The sequence below is a fragment of the Rhinopithecus bieti genome, unplaced genomic scaffold, assembly GCF_001698545.2.
Source record: "Rhinopithecus bieti isolate Rb0 unplaced genomic scaffold, ASM169854v2 scaffold_2339, whole genome shotgun sequence".
Taxonomy (NCBI): domain Eukaryota; kingdom Metazoa; phylum Chordata; class Mammalia; order Primates; family Cercopithecidae; genus Rhinopithecus; species Rhinopithecus bieti.
The window spans coordinates 183859-208826 of record NW_016803819.1 but is presented as its reverse complement, the minus strand read 5'-3'; the positions used below and the strand labels follow the sequence as shown (position 1 = coordinate 208826).

At 39.6% G+C, this 24968-nt stretch overlaps 1 protein-coding gene across 1 annotated transcript in view; it reads left to right on the top strand.

Annotated features, from left to right (window-relative positions):
• PDS5A (PDS5 cohesin associated factor A) overlaps window positions 1-24968 on the top strand; it is a 156311-nt gene that overhangs the window by 119344 nt on the left and 11999 nt on the right. The window contains exons 22-27 of the mRNA XM_017854266.1: window positions 3225-3361; window positions 7350-7473; window positions 7739-7943; window positions 8805-8919; window positions 21463-21595; window positions 22142-22261. Coding sequence (XP_017709755.1) covers window positions 3225-3361; window positions 7350-7473; window positions 7739-7943; window positions 8805-8919; window positions 21463-21595; window positions 22142-22261 — 834 coding nt within the window. The remainder of the gene's footprint in view (window positions 1-3224; window positions 3362-7349; window positions 7474-7738; window positions 7944-8804; window positions 8920-21462; window positions 21596-22141; window positions 22262-24968) is intronic.

Here is a 24968-nt window from a genome sequence, read left to right as displayed (position 1 = left end):
AGAATATTCTTTTTTTTTTTCCTCCCTTTTTTTTTTTTTTTTTTTTTGATGGAGTCTCGCTCTGTTGCCCAGGCTGGAGTGCAGTGGAGCGATCTCCACTCACTGCAAGCTCCGCCTCCCAGGTTCAAGCCATTCTCCTGCCTCAGCCTCCCGTATAGCTGGGACTACAGGTGCCTGCCACTGCGCCCGGCTAATTTTTATATTTTTTTAGTAGAGACGAGGTTTCACCGTGTTAGCCAGGGTGGTCTCGATGTCCTGACCTCGTGATCCGCCCATCTCAGCCTCCCAAAGTATCTTCCTCACCTTTTAAACATTTAATAAACAGAGATGGGATCTTGTTGTGTTGCTCAGTTTGGTCTTGAACTCCTGGGCTCAGCTGATCCTCCCACTTCAACCCCCATGAGCTTGAGCCATCATGCCTAGCTGAGAGCCTTTTTTATTCAACAAGCTTTTCTTAAGGAGGTGCTTTATTTTAAAATTTATTTTTAAATTCTTTGCAAAAAATTATTTCTTGGCAGGTCGCGGTGGCTCAAGCCTGTGATCCCAGCACTTTGGGAGGCCGAGGCGGGCAGATCACGAGGTCAGGAGATCGAGACCATCCTGGCTAACACGGTGAAACCCCGTCTCTACTAAAAAAATACAAAAAAATAGCCGGGCGAGGTGGCGGGCGCCTGTAGTCCCAGCTACTCGGGAGGCTGAGGCAGGAGAATGGCGTAAACCCGGGAGGCGGAGTTTGCAGTGAGCTGAGATCTGGCCACTGCACTCCAGCCTGGGTGACAGAGCGAGACTCCTCAAAAAAAAAAAAAATTATTTCTTGAAGACATTGTAGTTGTCATTGTTTATTATATGTCAGTGTCTTCTGCCTGCTAAAGCAATCTCAGTGAGGCTGTTTTTTAGAGAGGTTGTTTATAGAATGACGGTGCTCAGAGGCATCTTTTTTTTTTTTTTTTTTTTTTCTCGAGACGGAGTCTGGCTCTGTCGCCCAGGCTGGAGTGTGGTGGCCGGATCTCAGCTCACTGCAAGCTCCGCCTCCCAGGTTCACGCCATCCGCCTCCCAGGTTCACGCCATTCTCCTGCCTCCGCCTCCCAAGTAGCTGGGACTACAGGCGCCCGCCTCGTCGCCCGGCTAGTTTTTTGTATTCTTTAGTAGAGACGGGGTTTCACCGTATTAGCCAGGATGGTCTCGATCTCCTGACCTTGTGATCCGCCCGTCTCGGCCTCCCAAAGTGCTGGGATTACAGGCTTGAGCCACTGCGCCCGGCCTTCAGAGGCATCTTAAATCCAGCCTCACCACCACTATCTACAAGCATATGAATATTAACTTGGCAAAGATAGATAATTGTCAAGCTGGTCACTGTGGCAGATTTGGGATTTAAAATAAGATTGTATCATCTTTGATAATCTGTTTCACTTTGTGTTGCTTCATAGTCATCATATATTCTATCAATTCATTTTTCCTGGTTGTCAATAAATACAATAAATAACACTTTGGGTTTTTTTTCACACCTATAATCCCAGCACTTTGGGAGGCAGAGGCATAAGGATCGCTTGAGCCTAGGAGTTCAAGACCAACCTGGGCAGCATAGTAAGCCATGTCTCTACAAAATATTAAAAATAATTTAGTTGGACTAGGTATGGTGGCTCATGCCTGTAATCCCAGCACTTTGGGAAGCTGAGGCGGGCAGATGGCTTGAGATCAGTTCAAGACCAGTCTGGCCAACATGGTGAAACCCCTTGTCTACTAAAAATACAAAAACTAGCCAGGCGTGTTGTTGCACGTCTATAATTCCAGCTACTTCGGAGGCTGAGGCAGGACAGTCGCTTGAACCTGGGAGGTAGAGGCTGCAGTGAGTCAAAGTTGCGCCACTGCCCTCCAGCCTGGGCGACAGTGAAACTCAGTCTCAAATAATAATAATAATAATAATAATAATAATAATAATTTGGCCGGGTGTGGTGGTGCATGCCTATAGTTCCACCTACGCAAGGAGAAAGCTGAGGCAGAAGGATCGCTTGAGCCCAGGAGGTCAAGGCTACAGTGAGTTGTGATCATGCCAGTACACTCCAGCCTGGGCGACAGAGCAGACAGATGATTGTTACTAAATTTGGGGATTTAATAAATGTAAAGCTCAGTTTAAAAGTGGGGGATTTGGGATTTAAAATAAGATTGTATCATCTTCTTTGATAATCTGTTTCACTTTGTGTTGCTTCATAGTCATCATATATTCTATCAATTCATTTTTCCAGGCTGTCAATAAATAAATAATACCTTGATTTTTCGGCTGGCTCTTTCACGTATATTGGTAACAATCTTTTGACTAGACATTTCTAAGTAATTATGACTACCAATAATTATAGCAGTTCCTTTTTTTTTTTTTTGGATCAGAATGTTAAATGAGACTGAATCAGACTTGATGGTTTCTTCAAAGTAGTTTTTCAATACCACAAAACTATGAAACTCCAAAGTTATTTTCAGTCACTACAATCAGTACAGTTTTTTTGTTTGTTTGTTTTGTTTTGTTTTGTTTTTTATGAAACAGAGTGCTCTGTTACCCAGGCTGGAGTGCAGTGGCACAATCTCAGCTCACTGCAACCTCTGCCTCCCAGGTTCAAGCCATTCTCATGCCTCAGCCTCCTGAGTAGCTGGGACTACAGGCATATGCCACCATGCCTGGCTAATTTTTTTTTTTTTTTTTAAAGTATAGACAGGATTTTTTAGTATATACAGTGTTTCAACATGTTGGCTAGGCTGGTCTCAAATGCCTGCCTTGGCCTCCCAAAGTGCTGGGATTATAGGCGTGAGTCACCACGCCTGGCCTGTATAGTTCAAATTGTTTTTAAAGTATATGTTTTCAAATAGTTTCAAAATCTTGGACAAACGTCTAAGTTCTGGATAAGCCTAAATTCTGGAACCAGACTTTTGAGCAAGTTATCTATCATAATAATGTGTCTCAATTGCCTTATCTGTTGGGAAAAAAATCTTCCTCATAAGAGTTTTTTGAGAGATTAAGTAAGTTAATACATGTACAGCTCTAAGAAAAGTATCTGACACTGGTTAAGCACAGAGTAAGTATTAGTTCTTATTGTTACTGTTATTATCCCATAGATTTATTTAATGAAATGTCTGCTGATGGAGATGAATAATCTCATTAATTAATATAAATTAATTTTCCCTTTAATTGGAATTTTAAGTTGCTCTCTTTTTTTAGCATGTTAATATTTTATAGGTACAGGCAATTAAACTTCTGGTAAGGTGGCTGTTGGGTATGAAAAACAACCAGTCTAAATCTGCCAATTCAACCCTTCGGTTATTATCAGCGATGTTGGTTAGTGAGGGTGACCTGACAGAGCAAAAGAGGATCAGGTGAGATTTGTCTTTCTTTCCAGTTTTATTAGTGCTGAAATTTTGGTAGAATTTCCATAGGAATTACTTACCTAATGAATACTGAATGGTGTAATTACATCATGTTCTTCAGGGTCAAATCTTATGTACTCATTTAGGGCTTGTCTGTCTGTTAGTATTGTTATTTTAATAGTGCCAATATATTTTTCTTCATTCCTAAAGAAGAGGAACTTTTTCCAGTAAATATGTAATCATAATCACTATATTGTATTATAGTTAGCATCAACATTTGGTTCAATTAAACAAATATTTGTTAAATTTCTACTCCATAAAACACTGTGAAAAGCATTGCAGCAAAAATAAGTAGGAAAAGTGCCTGCTGTATTAAAGTGATTAAATAAGCGGAGTGACTCAAGTCCCATGAAAGTAATAAAAATTTCAGTGGCAGCTGGGCACGGTGGCCCATGCCTGTAATCCCAGCACTTTGGAAGGCCAAGATGGGCGGATCACGAGGTCAGGAGTTCGAGACCAGCGTGGCCAATATGATGAAACCCCGTCTCTACTAAAAAAAAAAACAAAACTTAGCCAGCATGGTGGCACATGCTTGTAATCCCAGTTACTAAGGAGGCTGAGGCAGGAGAATTGCTTGAAACCAGAAGGCAGAGGTTGCAGTGAGCTGAGATTGCGCCATCACACTCCAGCCTGGGCAACAGAGCGAGAGCCTGTCTTAAAATAAATAAATAAATAAAAATTTCAATGGCGACTCGAGAGAGTTTAAGCCTTCTTCTTGTACAAATTCGGGTGTGTACACATGTATGTGCACAGATTGTTTACATTGTTACACATTTTCACTTTTAATCTGTAAAATTGCCATCTCATTTTAAGATGAAAATAGAAGCTCGATTTTTCATGATTCTGGTTTCTTGCAAATTCTTGATTTAGTAGGGGCCAAGATTACCAACATAGATAACTAAAGTATTCTACATACGATGCATTCCTGTTTAAAAATTTGTTTTAGAGGACAGAGGTTTAATCATTCCTTTATGAGGCTGAGCACAGTGGCTTACGCCTGTAATGCCAGCACTTTGGTAGGCCAAGTCAGGCAGATCAATTGAGGTCATGTTGAAACCCTGTCTCTACTAAAAATATAGAAATATAGCCGGGTGTGGTGGCACATGCCTATAATCCCAGCTACTAGGGAGACTGAGGCATGAAAATCGCTTGAACCCAGGAGGTTGAGGTTGCAGTGTGCTGAGATCGTGCCATTGTACTCCAGCCTTGGCTAGATATGTGATAGTGCTATGCTATTAATTTTTAAAAAAATTATTATAATTAGGAATGGAATCTCACTATGTTATCCAGGCTAGCTGGGCTCAAGCAATCCTCCTGCCTCAGACTCCTGAGTAGTGGGACTATAGGTGTGCACCACCACACCCTATTTTTATCATAGAATAAGCCAAGGGCAGCCTTTTATAACACTGTTTAGAACTGCGTTAGGGATAATGAAAGCTTTAAATTGGAGGTAATTATGTACAGTATATGGCAAAGGCATAATAATAATGAGCTCTTAAAAGTTAGTGATACCTAGGCAGGGCCCCCAGTGGAGAGAAAGATTAGCCATTATCAGTTTACTTTTAAAAGTTTAACATCAGTAAATGCAGTCAATACAATTTGAACTTAAGCAATACCTCTTTTCCTTACAAATCAGAAAGAAAAAAAAATTTCATAAGCAATAATTCCTCAGTCTGATCATGGAAATGGGTTCCTTCATTACTCCTATGAGTATAAATTGGCAGGACTCTTTGGCATTTTGCATCTAGATCCTCAAAATGTTATCCTTGACTCTTTATTTTACACTCATAATTCATGAGTATAAAAGAATCATATGAAAGCATATACACAAGCATGTTCCTGCAGCATTATTTTCCATCACAAAAAATAGGGGAATGGTTAACCATGGAATGAACACCCATTAGACAGATCCTAACTGGATATCATATAATACAGTATTACCTTTTTTTTTTTTTTTTTTTTTTTTTTGAGACGGAGTCTCGCTCTGTCGCCCGGGCTGGAGTGCAGTGGCCAGATCTCACTGCAAGCTCCGCCTCCCGGGTTTACGCCATTCTCCTGCCTCAGCCTCCCGAGTAGCTGGGACTACAGGCGCCCGCCACCTCGCCCGGCTAGATTTTGTATTTTTTTAGTAGAGACGGGGTTTCACCGTGTTAGCCAGGATGGTCTCGATCTCCTGACCTCGTGATCCACCCGTCTCGGCCTCCCAAAGTGCTGGGATTACAGGCTTGAGCCACCGCGCCCGGCCAGTATTAACCTTTTCTAAGCCGCAATTTCCTCATCTTATGGAGTGAAAATTAATTGAGATAAAGCCTATAAAGTGTTTTTCACACCTGCCTGGCGTGGAGTAAGCACTCACATGATAGCTATTAAGTTTGATTCCTGAATGAATGCCATAGAAACCATTTGAGGCTCCCTCATTGTTACCAGTGCTCATTGTAACAATCCTGTTGTCCAAGAGTGCCAGGTTTTTTCCTCTGTATGCTTAGCAACAGTCCCAGTGGGTTCCGGCTAGCTTTCTCCATTTCGTAAAGTGGTCACAATAAATATAAAAGCCATGCTGTGTTCCACATAGAAGTCGAAGTAGAAAGACTCCCATGCCATCCCATTCATTGCCACATTTTACCACATAAGTAATAAAAATTCATACTGTGGGGGTGGGAGTGCCAAGGCTTCATAGGTTCCATTTGAAAACTGTATTCTGCAAAAGGAGGTCAGCCCCAGGAACTAAGACAGACACTGGCTCTTATATTTCATATCCTTTAGGTATTTGTCTGATACTTCTTCCCTATTAACTGCAGCCCTGCCATTTCAGCAGGCATAAAGCTAGATTCCTGTTACACATTTATATACAGGAAATAGATTTTAAATTATGATAGGTGATTTTTTTTTTTTTTTTAATTCTTTGGTTTTTAAATCAAGTTTTCTTCTTTTTTTTTTTTTTTTTTTTTTTTTGAGACGGAGTCTCGCTCTATCGCCCAGGCTGGAGTGAGTGGCCAGATCTCAGCTCACTGCAACTGGCCTCCCCGGGTTTATGCCATTCCTGCCTCAGGGCCTCCCGAGTAGCTGGACTATAGGCGCCCGCCACCTCGCCCGGGCTTAGTTTTTTTGTATTTTTTAGTAGAGATGGGTTTCACGGTGTTAGCCAGGATGGTCTCGATCTCCTGACCTCGTGATCCACCCATCTCGGCCTCCCAAAGTGCTGGGATTACAGGCCTGAGCCACCGCGCCCGGCAAGTTTTCTTTCTTTCTTTCCTTTCTTTTTTTTTTTTTGAGACAGAGTCTCACTCTGTCGCCAGGGTGGAGTGCAGTGGTGTGACCTTGGCTTACTGCAACCTCCGCCTCTCAGGTTCAAGCAATTCTCCTGCCTGAGCCTCCTGAGTAGCTGGGAGTACAAGTGCGCACCACCATGCTCAGCTAATTTTTTTGTATTTTTAGTAGAGACAGGGTTTCACCATGTTGGCCAGGATGGTCTCAATCTCTTGACCTCGTGATCCGCCCACCTCAGCCTCCCAATGTGCTGGGATTACAAGTGTGAGCCACCATGCCCAGCCACTTTAATCAAGTTTTCGACAATCAATATGTGTTTCTCTTAAAATGAGGGATACTCCTGATGTAAAGAGTTTTTCCTAACCTTGCAATTACTGTGGTTGCAAGAATAAGCAGAGTTGTTGGGTTGTGGTAAAGTATCTAACTTAGAGCTGGACTAGAAATGAAGGCAGGTAAATTTGTAATCAGAAAGTCACAATGATTTGATTTGATTGTGAAAGTCACAATCCCTTGTGTTAAGTTCATGGACTCAAAGTAGCTTTCCCATATTTGTACGTCATTTTAAGCATAAATTATCCTCTAAGGACCCTACATTCAAAAAGGGACGAAAGCATTTTTATGAATGATAATGGTTATAGGAAATGTTTATTTCTTTTTTGTTTGTTTATAGTAAATCTGATATGTCTCGCTTGCGATTAGCTGCTGGTAGTGCCATAATGAAGCTTGCTCAGGAACCTTGTTACCATGAAATTATTACCCCAGAACAGTTTCAGCTCTGTGCACTTGTTATTAATGTAAGTAACAATCTTATTTTTGTCAATTACTTGTCTTCAAAGTTGAATACATTACTTTTCTATGGATACAAATCCATTTATTATGTGAATATATGCACAAAAGGTACTGCTATTATTACCTGTTTAACTGTCTTCCAATTATTACATTATTTATTCCCCCATATAATTATCTTTTTTTAATTGAAGAAAACATTAAGAATACTTAAACTGCTGGGTCTTTGTTTAATAAATGGTTGCCAATTTAAGTTTTTCTGTGCTGCTGTAGGATGAATGTTACCAAGTAAGGCAGATATTTGCTCAGAAGCTACATAAGGCACTTGTGAAGTTACTGCTTCCATTGGAGTATATGGCGATCTTTGCCTTGTGTGCCAAAGATCCTGTGAAGGAGAGAAGAGCACACGCACGACAGTGTTTACTGAAAAATATCAGTATACGCAGGGAATACATTAAACAGAACCCTATGGCTACTGGTAAGTAACTCAAAGTTCTCTGTGTGCAAATATATTTTGTCAGTGTATCAATTTTTAGGTTTTTTTTCTTGTCATGTGTTTCTATTATAGTTTATAATAAAACTGGGAGTTTTATAGAATACTGTCATTGTAGTTAGGTACTTAAAAACTGAACTCCTCAGTCCTGTTTATGCTGCATTAACTCCTGGCAAACTGCATTTTTCCTACAGGATCAGGAGTGTGGTTTAATTTGAACATATTGCTCAGATGTCAGACTAAATAATTTTTTCCTAGCTTTGCCAGGGACCTGTTGTTTAATGGGTTTAATATCTGATAACTTTGACTTTAATATCTTTCAAAAGTGAAATATAACTCCATACCAGGTACCAGAAAAAGAAATTAAAAAGTGAAGTGTAAAGTATTTTAGTATCCAGGTACCATGTTGCGTCTAATTTAGAAATAACTGAGGGGGCCGGGCGCGGTGGCTCAAGCCTGTAATCCCAGCACTTTGGGAGGCCGAGACGGGTGGATCACGAGGTCAGGAGATCGAGACCATCCTGGCTAACATGGTGAAACCCCGTCTCTACTAAAAAATACAAAAAACTAGCCGGGCGAGGTGGCGGGCGCCTGTAGTCCCAGCTACTAGGGAGGCTGAGGCAGGAGAATGGCGTAAACCCGGGAGGCGGAGCTTGCAGTGAGCTGAGATCCGGCCACTGCACTCCAGCCTGTGCGACAGAGCAAGACTCCGCCTCAAAAAAACAAAAAACAAAAAACAACAAAAAAAAACAGAAATAACTGAGGGAAAAAATGGAAACTTAAGTGGTTAGAACTCAGTCCACTAAGGCATTTTATAAAGATTGTTTTAATAATGTTTTACTTCAGAGAAATTATTATCACTGTTGCCTGAATATGTAGTTCCATACATGATTCACCTTCTGGCCCATGATCCAGATTTCACAAGATCACAAGATGTTGATCAGCTTCGTGATATCAAAGAGTAAGTCTTGTTTTCGAGAACTCTAAAATTATGTTTAGTTTTCAATAAATGGTAAATTATGTATTACTATGTTTATATTTCCATTAGAATTAGAATCTCCTTATGGTTTTATTCATTTATTATAAATTGCCAGTTTCATCTTTCAAAAATGTTCCCATCTGCCAGGTTTTGGTTGTTCATTTTCTGTTTGTTTGCAGCTAGTCAAGCTATCTAAGTCTTTGAAATAGGTTAGTTTGGTTATCTTAGATATTATATTTGATTTTTACTATTTATTTTGAGAGGGTTTGAATATGGGAAGAGTACTGAAGTGTGTGAAATAATTGGAGTTGGAACTGAAAACAGTGGAGCATATTTTTTATTCTTTGTTCTGTCTAGCATGCAACAGCTTCGAGTATCTTTAAAAATTTTTTTGATACATAATAATTGTACACATTTATGAAGTACACATAATATTTTGGTACATGCATATAGTGTGTAATGAGAAAATCAGAATAATTAAGATATCCATCCCCTCTTCATCCCAGGCAGTCGGAGCTGCAAGAGCTATGATCAAGCCACTGCACCCCAGCCTGGGTGATAGAGTGAGACCCTGTCTCTAAAAAATAATAGTAACAATAAAATTGTTAAAATACAAGTAAGTTATTGTTAACTATAGTCACCCTACCGTGGTATCAAATGTCAGAACTTATTCCTTGTATCGAAGTGTATTTTTGTACCCATTAACTAGTCTCTTTTTTTTTCCCCGAGATAGAGTCTTGCTCTGTCACACAGGCTGGAGTGCAGTGGCACGATCTTGGCTCACTGCAACATCTGCCTCCCTGGTTCAAGTGATTCTCCCATCTCAAGACTCCTGAGTAGCTGGGACTACAGGTGCTTGCCACCACTCCTGGCTAATTCTTTTTTTGTATTTTTGTTAGAGATGGGGTTTTACCATGTTGGCCAGGCTAGTCTCCTGACCTCATGATCCGCCTGCCTCAGCCTCCCCAAGTGCTGGAATTACAGACATGAGCCACTGCACCTGGCACCCAGTCTCTCTTTATTCCCCTTTCCCTTCTACGCTTGACAGCCTCTGGTAACCACCCTTCTACTCTCTGCCTGTATAAGATCTTCATTTTTATTTTATTTTATGTTTTTAATGATACAAGTTCTTATTCTACCCCCAGGCTGAAGTGCAGTGGTGTGATCAGGGCTTATTGTACCCTGACCTCCTAGGCTAAAGCAATCTTCCACCTCAGCTTCCCAAGTAGCTGAGACTACATGTGCCACCATGCCTGGCTAATTTTTATGTTTTTTTGTAGAGATGGGGTCTCACTGTGTTGCCCAGGCCGATCTCGACCCTCCTGCCTCAGCCTCCCAAAGCGCTGGGATTACAGGCATGAGCCACCATGCCCGGCCCAGATGTACCGAATGCCTTTATTTTGGATATATATCCAGCAGTGGGATTGCTGGATGATATGGCAGATCTGTTTTTGTTTGTTTGTTTGTTTGTTTGTTTGTTTGAGAAACCTTTTTTTCCTCTCTCTCTCTTTATAGAGATGGGATCTTGTTATGTTGCCCAGGCTGGTCTTGAACTCCTGGGCTCAAACAGTCCCCCAACTTTGGCCTCCCAGAGTTCTGGAATTACAGGCATGAGCCACCACACCCAGCCTGAGGAACCATCATACTGTTTTCCATAGTAGCTTCAACATGGTGTCCCCACTGACTGGAGCACTGAGTAGTCACCAAAGTTCAAGCACAATCAGTGCCCTGCTCTTTGTCCCCAGTTCATCCCAGGTGGTTTTGCCCATCTAGCACTCCCAGTGGTTCTCATGGGACAGGACTGGAGTGGGCTTCCCAGACTTGTGGAGAGCTCAGAGTTCCACTTCGAGTTCCCTCCTCTCATCTCAGAACCACGAGTCTAGGGAAATTGTATGCAAGTGGTGTTCTGACAGTTCAGGAGATCAGGGTGGTGCAGTCTGAAATTGAACTGTTGCTCTTACCAGTGGTGGCATCACTCAGTTCTTCTCCTCCTGCTTCTGGTGCATTAAAGATGGTATTCTTGTCTTAAATATTTTCTAGATGTTCTGCCATCTTGCTGAAATCATTTCCATTTTTGTGTATCTTTAAACATAATTTTTAAATTACCATGTAATTTGAAGTTCCAAATAATGTTTTTCATGGCGGGTGTGGTGGCTCTCACCCGTAATCCCAGCTACTTGGAAGGCTGAGGTGGAAGGATTGCTTGAGCCCAGGAGTGGAAGGCTGCAGTGAGCTCTGATCCAGCTACTACATTCTATCCTGGGTGACAGGAAACCCGGTCTGTTTTTTTGGTTTGTTTAAGGTTTTCAGAATGTAGTTACATAACTTTATGGAAACTAGTAAGTTATTGTGTCAGAAACAATTTTTTTGTTAAATATATGTATAGCAAAATTTGCCGTTTTTAACCACTTTTAATCATACAATTAAGTGGAGAAATGTCCAGTGACTTTGCCCTTTTATATTAATTGGGTTGTCTTTTGTTATTGAGTTGTAAGAGTTCTTTTTGTATTTGGGTATTTATCTCTTATCAGGTACATCATTTACATTTTTGATAGTATCCTTTGATGCATGAAAGTTTTCACTTTAGTGAAGCCCAGTGTATTCTTTCTTTTGTTATCTATACAGTACTTTTGTTATCATAATTAAGGAGCCAAATCCAAAAATTTTTTACTGTGTTTTCGGCCAGGCACAGTGGCTCATGCCTGTAATCCCAGCATTTTGGAAGACCGAGGTGGGTGGATCACCTGAGGTCAGGAGTTTGAGACCAGTCTGACCAACATGGTGAAACCCTGTCTCTACTAAAAATATAAGAAATTAGCTGTGTGTTGTGGCGGGCATCTGTAATCCCAGCTACTCGGGAGGCTGAGGCAGGAGAATCACTTGAACCTGGGAAGCGGAGGTTGCAGTGAGCCGAGATCGCACCGTTGCACTCCAGCCTGGACAATAACAGCAAAACTCTGTCTTAAAAAAAAGAAAATTTTACTGCATTTCCTTCTATGACTTACAGTTTTAGCTCTTCAGTTAAGATCTTTGATCCCTTGTAAATTTATTACTGCAAGTGGTATAAGGTGTAAACATTCAGATTCATTATTTTGTTTGTGAATATCCCATTTTTCCAGTACCATTTGTTGAAGAGACTGTTCTTTCCCCAAAGTTTGGTTTTGGCACCCTTGTCAAATATCAGCTGACCATATATGCAAGGGCTTACTTCTGGGCTCTCAATCCTATTTAATTTGTATGTCTGGCCTTATGCCATGTAACTCTGTCATTACTGTAACTTTATAATAAGTTTCAGAATTGGGAAGGCTGATTTCTGTTCTTTTTCAAGATTGTTTTGGCTTTTGATATTTCTTATGAATTTTAGGTTGCATTTATCTATATTTCTAAAAAATTCCATTGTACTTTGATAGGAATGGCATTGAATCTGTATATTGCCTTGGGTGATACTATCTTACAAGTATTAAGTCTTCTAATCTATTAGCACAGGATGTCTTTGCATTTATTTAGGCCTTTAATTTTTTTATTTTTATTTTATTTTATTTTATTTATTTTTCCAGCACTGTTCTGTAGTTTTCTGGGTACGGGTCTTTGTCTTCCTTGGTTAAATTTATTTCTAAACATTTTATTCTTGGCCAAGCATGGTGGCTCACACCTGTAATCCCAGCAATTTTGGGAGGCCGGAGCGGGAGAATTGCTTGGGCCTGGGAATTTGAGACCAGCCTGGAAGCATAGTGAGACTCTGTCTCTTTTTAAAAAATTAAACAGAAAAAAGAAAATGGGTTATTGATGTCTCCAGTTCTTATTAAGGCACTCTATTTCTCCCTTCAATTCTGTTGATTTTTTGCTTCATAGATTTGGGGACTTTCTTGTTTGTTTTGTATATGTTTATTACAGTCACATTTTCTTGCCAGATTGACCTTTTATCAGTATAGTCCTTTGTGGTCTCTTGTTAGCTTTTTGACTTTAAATCTGTTTTATCTAATAATAAAATAGCCACTTATCTCTAGTTACTGTTACGTGAAATATCTTTTACATTAAAAGTAATTACTGATAAGGAAGGAGTTTTGCTAAATAGCTGTGTATTTTCTTTTTTTTTTTCTTTTCTTTTTTTTTTTTTTTGAAACGGAGTCTCGCTCTGTCGCCCAGGCTGGAGTGCAGTGGCACGATCTCTGCTCACTGCAAACTCCACCGCCTCCTGGGTTCACGCCATTCTCCAGCCTCAGCCTCCCTAGAAACTGGGACTACAGGCGCCTGCCACCACGCCTGGCTAATTTTTTTGTATTTTTAGTAGAAACGGGGTTTCACCGTGTTCATCAGGATGGTCTCGATCTCCTGACCTCGTGATCCGCCCGCATCGGCCTCCCAAAGTGCTGAGATTACAGGTGTGAGCCACCGCGCCCGGCCTTAGCTGTGTATTTTCTGCATGTCTTGTTTTTTGTTGAATTCCTCCAATTTTGCCTCTTTCTTTTGTATTTAGTTGACTTTTTTGTGGCGAACCTTCTGACTTCTCTTTTGTAAAATTTTTAGCTATTTCATTAGGTTTTAGATCACAGCTGACATCTCAAATTTATAACAACCTAGTTTGAATAATAGTAAATTTGTTTCAATAGCTTACGGACACATTGCTCCTCTACATCTGTATTTTCCCTCCCTTTATTTTTTATTATCACAAATCACATCTTTATAGGCTATATTCCCATTTACTTAGATTTACAGTTACTGTTTTATGCATTTTCCTTTTATTTTTATTTTATTTATTTTTTGAGACGGAGTCTCACTCTGTTGCCCAGGCTGGAGTGCAGTGTCACGATCTCGGCTCATTGCAACCTCCGCCTTCCAGGTTCAAGCAATTCTCCTGCCTCAGCCTCCTGAGTACCTGAGATTACAGGTGCCCGCCACCAAGCCCGGCTAATTTTTGTGTCTTTGGTAGAGATGAGGTTTCACCATGTTGGCCAGGCTGGTCTCGAACTCCTGCCCTCAGGAGATCCACCCATCTTGGCCTCCCAAAGTACTGGAATTACAGGCATGAGCCACCACGCGCAGCTGCATTTTCCTTTTAAATCATGTATGATAAAAATGAGTTATGAGCCAAAGTACAATAATACTGTCTTTTAAATGTACCTATATGGTTACTTTTACCAGATTTACTTATTTCTTCTTGTGGCTTTAAATTACTATCTAGTGTTCTTTCATTTCAGCCTGATAGACTCACTTTAGCATTTCTCTTACGATAGGTCTGCTAATGACAAACTCCCTTTGCTCTTGTTTATTTGGAAAATATGTTGATTTTGTATTTATTCTTGGACAAAGACAAATCTTATGTAGGATATAAGATTCTTTAAAAAAAAAAAAAAAAAAAAATTCTTGGTTGACGAGTTGTTCAGGGTTTTTTGTTTTTTGTTTTTATAGAACTTGAGGATGTCATCCCACCACTGCCTCTTGGCCATTATGGCTTCTGATGAGAAATCAGCTGTTATTCTTATTGAGGATCCTTTAACATGAGTCACTTCCTTCTTGGCTGCTTTGAAGAGACCTTTATCCTTTATCTCTTTATCACATGTTCAACCATTTGACCCTAATGTGTCTCAGTGTGGGTCTCAGATTTCATCCTGCTTGGAGATCACTGAGTTTCTTGGATGTATAAATTCACATCTTTCATCAAATTTGCAAGTTTTTGACCATTATTTCGTCAAATATTTTTTCTGCCACTTTCTGTGTTTCCATTTGGGAATTCCATGATGTGTATGTTAGTATTTCTGATTGTGTCTTGCAGGTTCTTTAGAAATTGTTTTTCTTCATTCTCTTTTCTTTCTGTTCAGACGGAGTATTTTCAATTGCCTTATCTACAGATTTGCTGAATCTTTTTTCTGCCTGCTGTAGTCTGCCATTGAATCCTCCTAGAGTGAATTTTTAATTTCAGCTATTACACTTTTCTGTCCTGGAATTCCTGCTTGGTTCCTTTTAATTATTTCTGTCTCTTTATCAGTATTCTCTGCTTGTTCATACATATAATTATCTTTGTTTCTTTTATCTCATTGAGTATATTTAAGACAATTGATTTAATGTCTTTGACTAGTCACTCTAAAATCTGGGCCTCCTCAGGGTTAATTCCTAATTCTTTCTTCTCCCCTGTGAGTTAGTCATATTTGCCTGATTATGTGATTTGTAGTTTTTTGTTAGGAATTGGACATTTTAAGTACTATAATGTGATAACTCTAAAAGTCTGGTTCTTCCCCTCTTTCTAGATTGCTTTTGGTTCTTGTAGGGCACAGTCCACCATTCTGACTTTTCTAAACTACTTTCACAAAGTCTGTATTCCTTGTTTTGTGTAGGCCTTGAAGTTATAGTTCTGTTATCTCTATGGTCAGCCTGTGACCCTGACATAGATTCCCTTCACTGTTGAGATTCATCCCCTCTCCCTCCATCAAACCAGGTGTTTACCTCCTGGTTGCTGGGTCCCATGAGCTTCCAGAGTTCTGGACAGGTGATTATGATTGGTTTTTTCCAGCTTTCGTTTTGTTGTTGCAGTTGATATCTGAAATTTCTTAACTCTGCCATTTTTCTGACATCAGTAATAATTTATTTGAATTTGAAAATCTTACTTAAATATAGCCTTTAATGTTTATTTAGTTTTTTTTTTTGCTTTGTCGCCCAGGCTGTAGTGCAGTGGCGCCATCTTGGCTCACTGCAAGCTCCACCTCCCAGGTTCATGCCATTCTCCTGCCTCAGCCTCCCAAGTAGCTGAAACTACAGGCACCCGCCACCATGCCCGGCTAATTTTTTGTATTTTTAGTAGAGACGGATTTTCACTGTGGTCTCCATCTCCTGACCTCGTGATATGGCCGCCTCGGCCTCCCGAAGTGCTGGGATTACAGGCGTGAGCCACCTCGCCCGGCCGCCTTTAATGTTTAATGATTACCTTTCTCCTTTATTGATATTCAGTAAGATAAAATTGAAAATGAATTCATTAAGAAGAAAATAATTATTCATCATTAAACCCCCTAAAAGCCCATCATTGCTATTAACAGTTTGGTCTGTATCTTTCAACACTTTTTCTTTTTCATATGTTCATACTTCCTTAACAAATATTTATAGAGTACTTTCAATGTGCCAGGTATGCTAGGTTCTTGGGCTGTGAGGTTATGTAATATGAGTATCATATATATTCCCTTAAGGTTTACAATCTAATGGAAGATGAAGAAAGGTAAAGAGGTGGTTACAATATGGTATGTGATATATGCTCTGCTATTGTGGGAGAACCTAGAATAGGCACATAACTCACACTTGGAGGGAGTCAGAAGTTAAAAAGAGGAGGAAGAAAAAATAATCTGTAGAGCAGAACTTCTAATAGTGTAGACTTCAGACATATCACTGCTGGAAAGAACAGAGAATCAGAAAACGACCTGGAGGAAGAATATTGGAGGTCAAAGGAGCAGCAGTTTGGAAAAATGATCAGGAACCCGCTAACTTTCATTGGCTTTTTATTATATGTTAAGTGTACTGGAAATATTACCTCATTTATTCTTTAGAACAATGGGATAATTACTGTTGTTCCCATTTTATTTTTGTTTTTGTTTATGTTTTGAGATGGAGTCTTGTTCTGTCACCCAGGTTGGAGTGCAGTGGTGTGATCTTGGCTCATTGCAACCTCCACCTCCCAGGTTCAAGCGATTCTCCTACCTTAGCATCCCGAAGTAGCTGGGACTACAGGCATGCACCACCATGTCCGGCTAATTTTTGTATTTTTTTAAAGAGATGGAGTTTCACCATGTTGGCCAGGCTGCTTTCAAACTCCGGGCCTCAGGTAATCCACCCGCTTCGACCTCCCAAAGTGCTGGGATTATAGGTGTGAGCCACCACACCCTTCCTGTTGTTCCCATTTTACAAATGAAGATACCAGCAAGGGTAAAGTCACACAGCTAATCAGTGTCCTTTGAATTTAACAACAAACTGTATTTATTTGCTTACTGGTTGGAAAAATTGTTTAAAATGTGTTTAGCAACAAAGCACTCACTGATAAGCTTGGCAGGGGCAGCTACAGTAAAGCAATGCAGATGAAAGCCAAATTGCCAAAAGATAAGGAATACATATCGTTTAGACAAATCTTTTTTAAAAATTGGCTATGAACTGGGGAGGAAGAAGGCAATGGGAAGTATTTAAGGAGCCAGGGGATAAAGTGTGGTTGTAGGTAAAAGAAACGATGGTAATAAATTGAGGGGAGGACTTCTAAAAGAAGAATTTGTGAGGTGGTGGGATCTTAAAGATAGATCAAAGGAAGGCCAGGAAATAAAAATAATTTTCCAGGACTGCTGTTAAGTAGTTGAGGAGGTCTCATCTAATGATAGGCTTCTAAATGATAAAGGAGCAGAGTCTACTGGTAGGTGAGGGTGATAGAATTAGATATGAGTAGTGTAAAGATTGGAAACAGCTGCTGTGAAGAAGTAGCTAAAAATCCTGGTGACACATAGGATAGCTGGCTAGCATAAAGTACCAAGTTAAAAATTTTAAATTTATAATTATATCAAGCTTCTCAGCTACATGGTTTTTCTGTAGCATTAAACAATTCTAAATATAGCTGTCAAGAAGCCAAAGACTTGGATTGTTCTTGAGTTTTTCAAAGCAAGTGTACCAGAAGAAAAATTGGTAAGAGAGTTCACACTGTTTTCAAAAAAGTGATTAAAATGTTGAGAAGCCATGACAAGAGGATTTTTTGAGTCCAGGATTTCAGGACCAGCCTGAGCAACATAGCAGGACCCTATCTCTACAAATAATTTTTTTGAATTGACTTGGTATTGTAACGTGTGCCTGTAGTCCCAGCTACTCAGGAAGCTGAGGCAGGAGCGTCACTTGAGCCCAAAAGGTAGGCTGCAGTGAATTTGTAATTTCACAGGTGAACAATTTCTAAAGATTAACCAAGTCTAGGAATGTCTGAGGCAGTGAAATGTCTTAGGCAAAGAAAATTTACCAGGATTGGAACCGCCAAAGAATTAGGAAATTGTGTTGAGTAGGTTGCCCAGAAAATAGGCAGGACTTAAAGATGGAGTTGAGGAAAAATGTTATCCAGAAACTAAATGAATGCAAGGAACATAGGGAAGCTGATAGATAAGTTGACAAGGAGAGGATGGTAGAAGCAGCCAAATGGCACAAGTTTCCTTGGAGTAATTGTACATAAACATGAAAGAATAACTGGAATCAGCATTGGGGATGATAGAAGCTGAACCCACTCTCTAACCCTGAGTATGCGTCATCTAATAGAATGAGCAGTTACAACTTTAGGGGAATGCAAGGCAAGCATTCTTGGAGTGGGGGTATGGTTTCAGTTATGGCAAAAAGGTGAAGTGAGCATTCATTGAAGTTTCTTTTTGGGGGGAAAGTGTATTCCAGAGAGCTCAGTGAAAAGACATTGAGATGGAGAGGAATTAGCTCCTTTGGATAAGGCAAGAAGAAGCAGAGGATTATGGGAGTCTGTGTACTTCGTAGGATGGGTAAACATTAATGATTACATTTCTTGGGCAGTATTGAGGATGCAGAAGTGAAACACGGCCCCAAGGTTTTCATCATATTCTGATTTCACAAAATGCCATTTTAATGTCTATTTTCTATTGTTTTATAATACATTTTGTTTTGTATTGTTTTGTATCCTGTTTTAAACATAACATTATATTGAACAGCTTCCAAGTACTAAAATTTATTGAGTCAATTGGTTCATATTAGATAGCACATTAGTCTCAGCATGTTTGCATAAAATTAAGGTGGAATTGGCGTTCTTATCACAAAACAATCATACTTTTTTCCAGTTACTTCAAGGAATAAATTCTCTATTGTGTTGATGTGCATTCAAGTATTTTATATATATATATATACTAATGTTTAAAACCTTATTGCAAGATTTTTTTGTTACAACTTTTTAAAGAAACGCTGCGTAGGAATGCTTCCTCACCTTATCCCCTAAAACTGAGAGTAATCCTAACCCTATACTTTTGTGAAAAGGGATCAAACAAATCTTCAAGTTAATAGAAACTCAACAGAATTCTGACCTAAGAGTCAAGGAAATGACTTCAGTGTTCACATAAATAAATAGAATCCTCAAACCTGTAGAACTGATGTGTTCAGTGTTGCCACCTTTGTCTAGTACATAGTTGCTCAGATAATGTTTATTATATTTATTTTGTGTATTTTTGTTAAAAGTGTAAAGGCAGACCTGGTTCTAATCCTAGCTCCATCTTTTTATCTCTGTGACCCTAAACAGGTAACGCTTGAAAAAAATACTTAGACAGCCAGGCGTGGTCACTTACGCCTGCAGTCCCAGCACTTTGTGAGGCCAAGGCCAGTAGATTGCTTGAGCCTAGGAGTTCAAGACCAGTCTGGGCAACCTGGTGAAACCCCAGCTGTATAAAAATTAGCCAGACGTAGTGGCGGACGCCTATAGTCCCAGCTACTCAGGAAGCTGAGGTAGGAGGATAGTGTGAGCCCAGGACACCATGGCTGCCAGGGCTGTGATCACGCCACTGCACTCCAGCCTGAGAGGCAAGCAAGACCCAGTCTTAAAAGACAGACAAAAAAAAAAAAAAATAGGTTCTATATATAATGGTGATGATTTTTCATATTCTTTATAGAGTTATGAGGATTATATGAAGGTAAAGTGCTTAGCCTAATGCTTATTAGATAGTAAGCACTCATTAAATATTTGCTAATTTTTATTATATGTGTTGTTATTCATTATTCTGTTCCTTTCTTTGATCAGGATTCTAGCAGCTATCCAATATCTAACTAGAGTTGACAACTCTTTGCCAAAGTTAATAAATATTATTGAAACAATCAACTATCATTTAAGCCATTAAGCTAAAAACCTAATGCATGCTACCGTAGTCTCTTAAAACAGTTACATGGAATGTAGGAAAAGAAACTTTTGGCCGGGCGCGGTGGCTCAAGCCTGTAATCCCAGCACTTTGGGTGGCCGAGACGGGCGGATCACGAGGTCAGGAGATCGAGACCATCCTGGCTAACACGGTGAAACCCTGTCTCTACTAAAACTACAAAAAACTAGCCGGGCGACGTGGCGGCGCCTGTAGTCCCAGCTACTCGGGAGGCTGAGACAGGAGAATGGCATAAACCCAGGAGGTCGAGCTTGCAGTGAGCTGAGATCCGGCCACAGCACTCCAGCCTGGGTGACAGAGCGAGACTCCGTCTCAAAAAAAAAAAAAAAGAAACTTTTACAGAGTATCATCAAATAATTTCTCCCCTGTTGATGCAGTAATGTAGTAGTCGTGTCACTGCCTGAAAATCCCGGGATCTTTATAAAAACAGGCCCCATTTCCAGATTTGTCTATTTAAGTTCTCCAAGCAATTCTAATGTGCAGCCTGATTTGGGGTTCCCTTTTACTTGGAAATTCAAATGTTCCCTTCAGACACAATATGTTAAATGAATATACAGTGACAAGTGTAGAATAGCAAAAGTGGTTTGAGATTGTGACTCCTTAATTGAGTGGCTGAGTACCACACACATCAGCCTCATAGTACATGCAGTTTAGATTTGTTTCTCAGCTGAACTGCATACCAGTTGTAGAACTTCTGCATAGCTTATAAATAATCAGAATGCCAAGACTGTTGTGTGTTGATTTGCTCATCATTGCTGGGTGTTAAGATACATTGGATTATCTAAACTTACCTGTAGGGTGAATCTGTGTTTTCTTTTCAGAGGGTGTCACTTTTTTGTCCAGGCTGGAGTGCAGTGGTGTGATCATGGCTCACTGCAGCCACAAGCAATCCTCCCACCTCAGCCCCACAAGTAGCTGGGACTACAGGTACCCACTACCATGCCCAGCTAATTTTTGTATTTTTTTGTAGAGATGGGGTCTCACGGGGTCGGTCTCGAATTTCTTGTTTTGTTTTTTTTCCGTTTGAGACGAAGTCTCACTCTGTCACCCAGGCTGGAATGCCATAGTGCAGTCTTGGCTCACTGCAAGCTCCGCCTCCCGGGTTCATGCCATTCTCCTGCCTCAGCCTCCCAAGAAGTTGGGACTACAGGCGCCCGCCACCTCGCCCGGCTAGTTTTTTATATTTTTTTAGTAGAGACGGGGTTTCACCGTATTAGCCAGGATGGTCCCGATCTCCTGACCTCGTGATCCACCTTCCTTGACCTCTCAAAGTGCCCAGATTACAGGCATGAACCACCACGCCCGGCCTCGAATTTCTGGTTTCAGGCAATCTACCCACCTCAGCCTCCCAAAGTGCTGAGGTTGTAGGCATGAGCCACCATGTCCAGCTAGGGTGAATCTTTATATGCCTTATGAAACTGTCAGAATTTCTCTTATTAAGCTATGTTTTCATTTTTTATATATTATTTCATGCTTTAATTTTCCATTTGAATAGAATATTATTAATAGGATAATAACATGTACTAGTCATTAAGGTTGATCATTTTATTTTATTTTATTCAGACAACAGAAATTTCTGTTAACATATTTATTGCGCTAAGCTAAAGCATCTATCTATATCTAGTCTCTTTAATATGTTTACATTTAGGTGCCTATGGTTCATGCTTGAAGTTTTAATGACAAAGAATGAAAACAATAGCCATGCCTTTATGAAGAAGATGGCAGAGAACATCAAGTTAACCAGAGATGCCCAGTCTCCAGATGAATCCAAGACAAATGAAGTAAGATGAGTCTTAGGCCAGTGGATGTTAAGATGTAATAGAAAAATATATTGTCCCACTGTTTTTTTTTTCTTTTTTTTTTGGCCATACATAATAATTTAAATTTTAGAATGTTTACAAAAGTAAATGAATAGTTTTTATTGCACTTCATTACAAGTGAATTTTATTTCAAGAATCTTTAGTGCTCTGAAAAGACATTATAACCTTAGATCTAGAGGATAAGAATAAAATGTACAACTATGCTATTTTACAAACTTACAGTAAGAGTTACAGACAAATGCTTGTTCTTTTTGTGTGCTTTCTTTGGGTTGGTTCATTTGTTATATGAATGCCATGCATATTGGCATTCATGTTAAATTCATATAGAGGGATTTTTCTTTACCACAAGGCTGCATAAACAATGCTGAACAGAAATATGGAATGTTCAAGGAATAAATAACAACCACAGTATCCTTCTTTTAACTCTAATTTATACATTTAGTGGAATTGGTAATTGTGATTATTTCGCAATACTAAAAGTTATATATGATTCGTTTTCTTCCCTAGAAACTGTATACAGTATGTGATGTGGCTCTCTGTGTTATAAATAGTAAAAGTGCTTTGTGCAATGCAGATTCACCAAAGGACCCAGTCCTCCCAATGAAATTTTTTACACAACCTGAAAAGGTAATTTTCTTCCTCTCATTTTTCCTACCACACTAAACTGATTTAAATTTCAGTTACTATCAACCATTGTGACAAATACTGAATTGTCTTGACTACAGAGTAAAAAAAGAAAATCAGGGTTTATCAAGGAATGGGAGATTGTCTTACACAGCCCTGAACATTATTCTCACTTGAACAGAAGACTACAAATATTGTTGATCTTAATGTTTATTCTAGGAATTTCTAGTATTAAAAGAGTTTTAGATTTTAAAATTATTTTAATCTCATTTTATTGAAACGTGGTATTTTGCAGACAAAATTTTAATATTTGGCACACTGTAAGGAGGGACAAGTTCCCTCCTCTAAGCCTCAATTTCTTCATCTTTATAATGCAGATGTTAATAATACATATGGACAATTACTAATATCTAGGTTTATATGAAGAGTTTATCACATAAAACCATTCAATAAATGGTGTTATTAATTAATATACAGTGTATCTGTTCTGCTTTCAGCAAATTGTTTCCCATGTAAGTAAATTTTTCAGGTAACCCAGGCCTGTTAAGTGTTTCCAGCTAATTTGGATTTTTAAAAGCTTTTATTTATTTCCTGCTTTTAGGTGGTATTTTAAACTTGTTTAACTTTGTCCTGTAAATGTATATATATATGCCTCAGTAATGACCCCTTTAGAGCAGAGATTCCCAACCTTTTTGACACCTGGGACCAGTTTCGTGGAAGACAATTTTTCCACAGAGAAATTGAGGTGGGGAGATGGTTTCAGGATGAAACTGTTTTACCTCAGGTCATCAGGCATCAGTTAGATTCTCATAAGGAGCACACAACCTAGCTCCCTCGCATGCATAGTTCACAGTAGGGTTTGTGCTTCTGTAAGAATCTCATGCTGCCATTGATCCGACAGGAGGCAGAGCTCGGGTGGTAATGCTTGCTGGCCAGCCACTTACTGCCTGCTATGCATCCCAGTTCCTAACAGGCCGCAGACCCACGACCTATAACCCATACCGGTCTGCGGCTCGTGGGTTGGAGACCCCTAGCTTAGAGAATTCTCCAAATGCACATTCCAAGAAATAAACGGAGCTTCCTACTTTGAATGCCGTACTTTACTAAAAGTTTGCTAAAATGTAATGATTTTTATTATTGATTTAGTATTAAACACTTAACTGTGCCTTGCTTTTGATAGAAATAATGAGAATTGCAAAAGTATGCTCTCTAATTGAATCCACTGATCTGTATAAAATTTTTTTTTGGTCTCCATCACTCAGGCTGGAGTGCAGTGGCTTGATTTTGGCCCACTGCAGCCTCCAACTCCCTGGCTCAAACAGTCCTCCTACCTCATCCTCTCAAGTAGCTGTGACTGCAGGCATGTGTCACCACACCTGGCTGATTTTTTAACTTTTTTGTAGAGAGGTGGTTTCATCATGTTGGCCAGGCCTCAAACTCCTGGGCTCAAGTGATCAACCCACCTCCCAGCATCCCAAAGTGCTGGGATTACAGGCATGAGCCACCATGCCCAGCCTATAAAATGCTCTTAAGTGAGCTGTTGAATTAAAATTAATCCTGTTGTTGACCTAGGACCATCATGAATAGAATAATACCTGAATAGAATCTTCATAACAGTGGTAACACCATCATCAAGAATTAAATTCCTACATGTCACTACACCTGTCTGGCCTCGTAAATAACAATTTTTTTTTCTTTTGATATTTTCTGTGTTATAGTGTTTTAGTCTTCTTAATAATAACTTAGGTTTTTCTGTTTTCAGTATGCAGCATTCCTTATTTTTCTAACATGTTGCTTGCAGTGTGTTATAAATTCATAAACACTAGAAAACTAGGTTTGTGAAGTTAGTGAACCTAGTGAAGCTATAGTATATTTTTATGAATGAAGTGAATGAACTTTGGTACACAGGTTTCTTGATGTTTATTTTAGCTGCATAGAAGACAGTGCAAAAGAAATGATACGGCTTTGCCTAGCACACATGACAAAACTGTGATTTCCTCACAGGCACACTTTGTTCTTTCCTACTTCTGTGAAGGTAAATTTAATACAATTAAAAATATTTTTTAATGGGATTACTTAAAACTTATTTATATTTCCTGAGTTTAGTAGCTGGTTTTGCTTCACTGACACAACATTGTGGTTTATTTGTTTGCCATTTTCAGATATTAAACAGGAAGAGGCATCGAGAGATCAAGTTTGAACTCCTAATTTGTTTTTTCTTTTTTTTTTTCTCTTTGAACTCCTAATTTGTATATAGATACAACTCTCAAAGTGCTATCATTTTCCACATTTCGTTTAAATCGTTTATTTACTTGTTAATATCACAGCTGTCAAAGAACATAATTCACTTAATTATATTTTGACAGTTGATCTACTTATGGTTCTAAGAAACAGTTTCATGTGTTTTTTGTTGTTGTTTTTGTTTGTGTTTTGAGGTGGAGTTTCACTCTTGTCACCCAGGATGGAGTGCAGTGGCACGATCTTGGCTCACCACAACCTCTGCCTCCCAGGTTCAAGTGATTCTCCTGCCTCAGCCTCCTGAGTAGCTGGGATTACAGGCGCGTGCCACTTGGCCCGGCTAATTTTGTATATTTTGTAGAGATGGGGTTTCACTGTTGGCCAGGCCAGGTGGGTCTCAAACTCCTGACCTCAGATGATGTGCCCACTTTGGCCTCCCAAAGTGCTGGGATGAGGCTCACAGGCGTGAGTC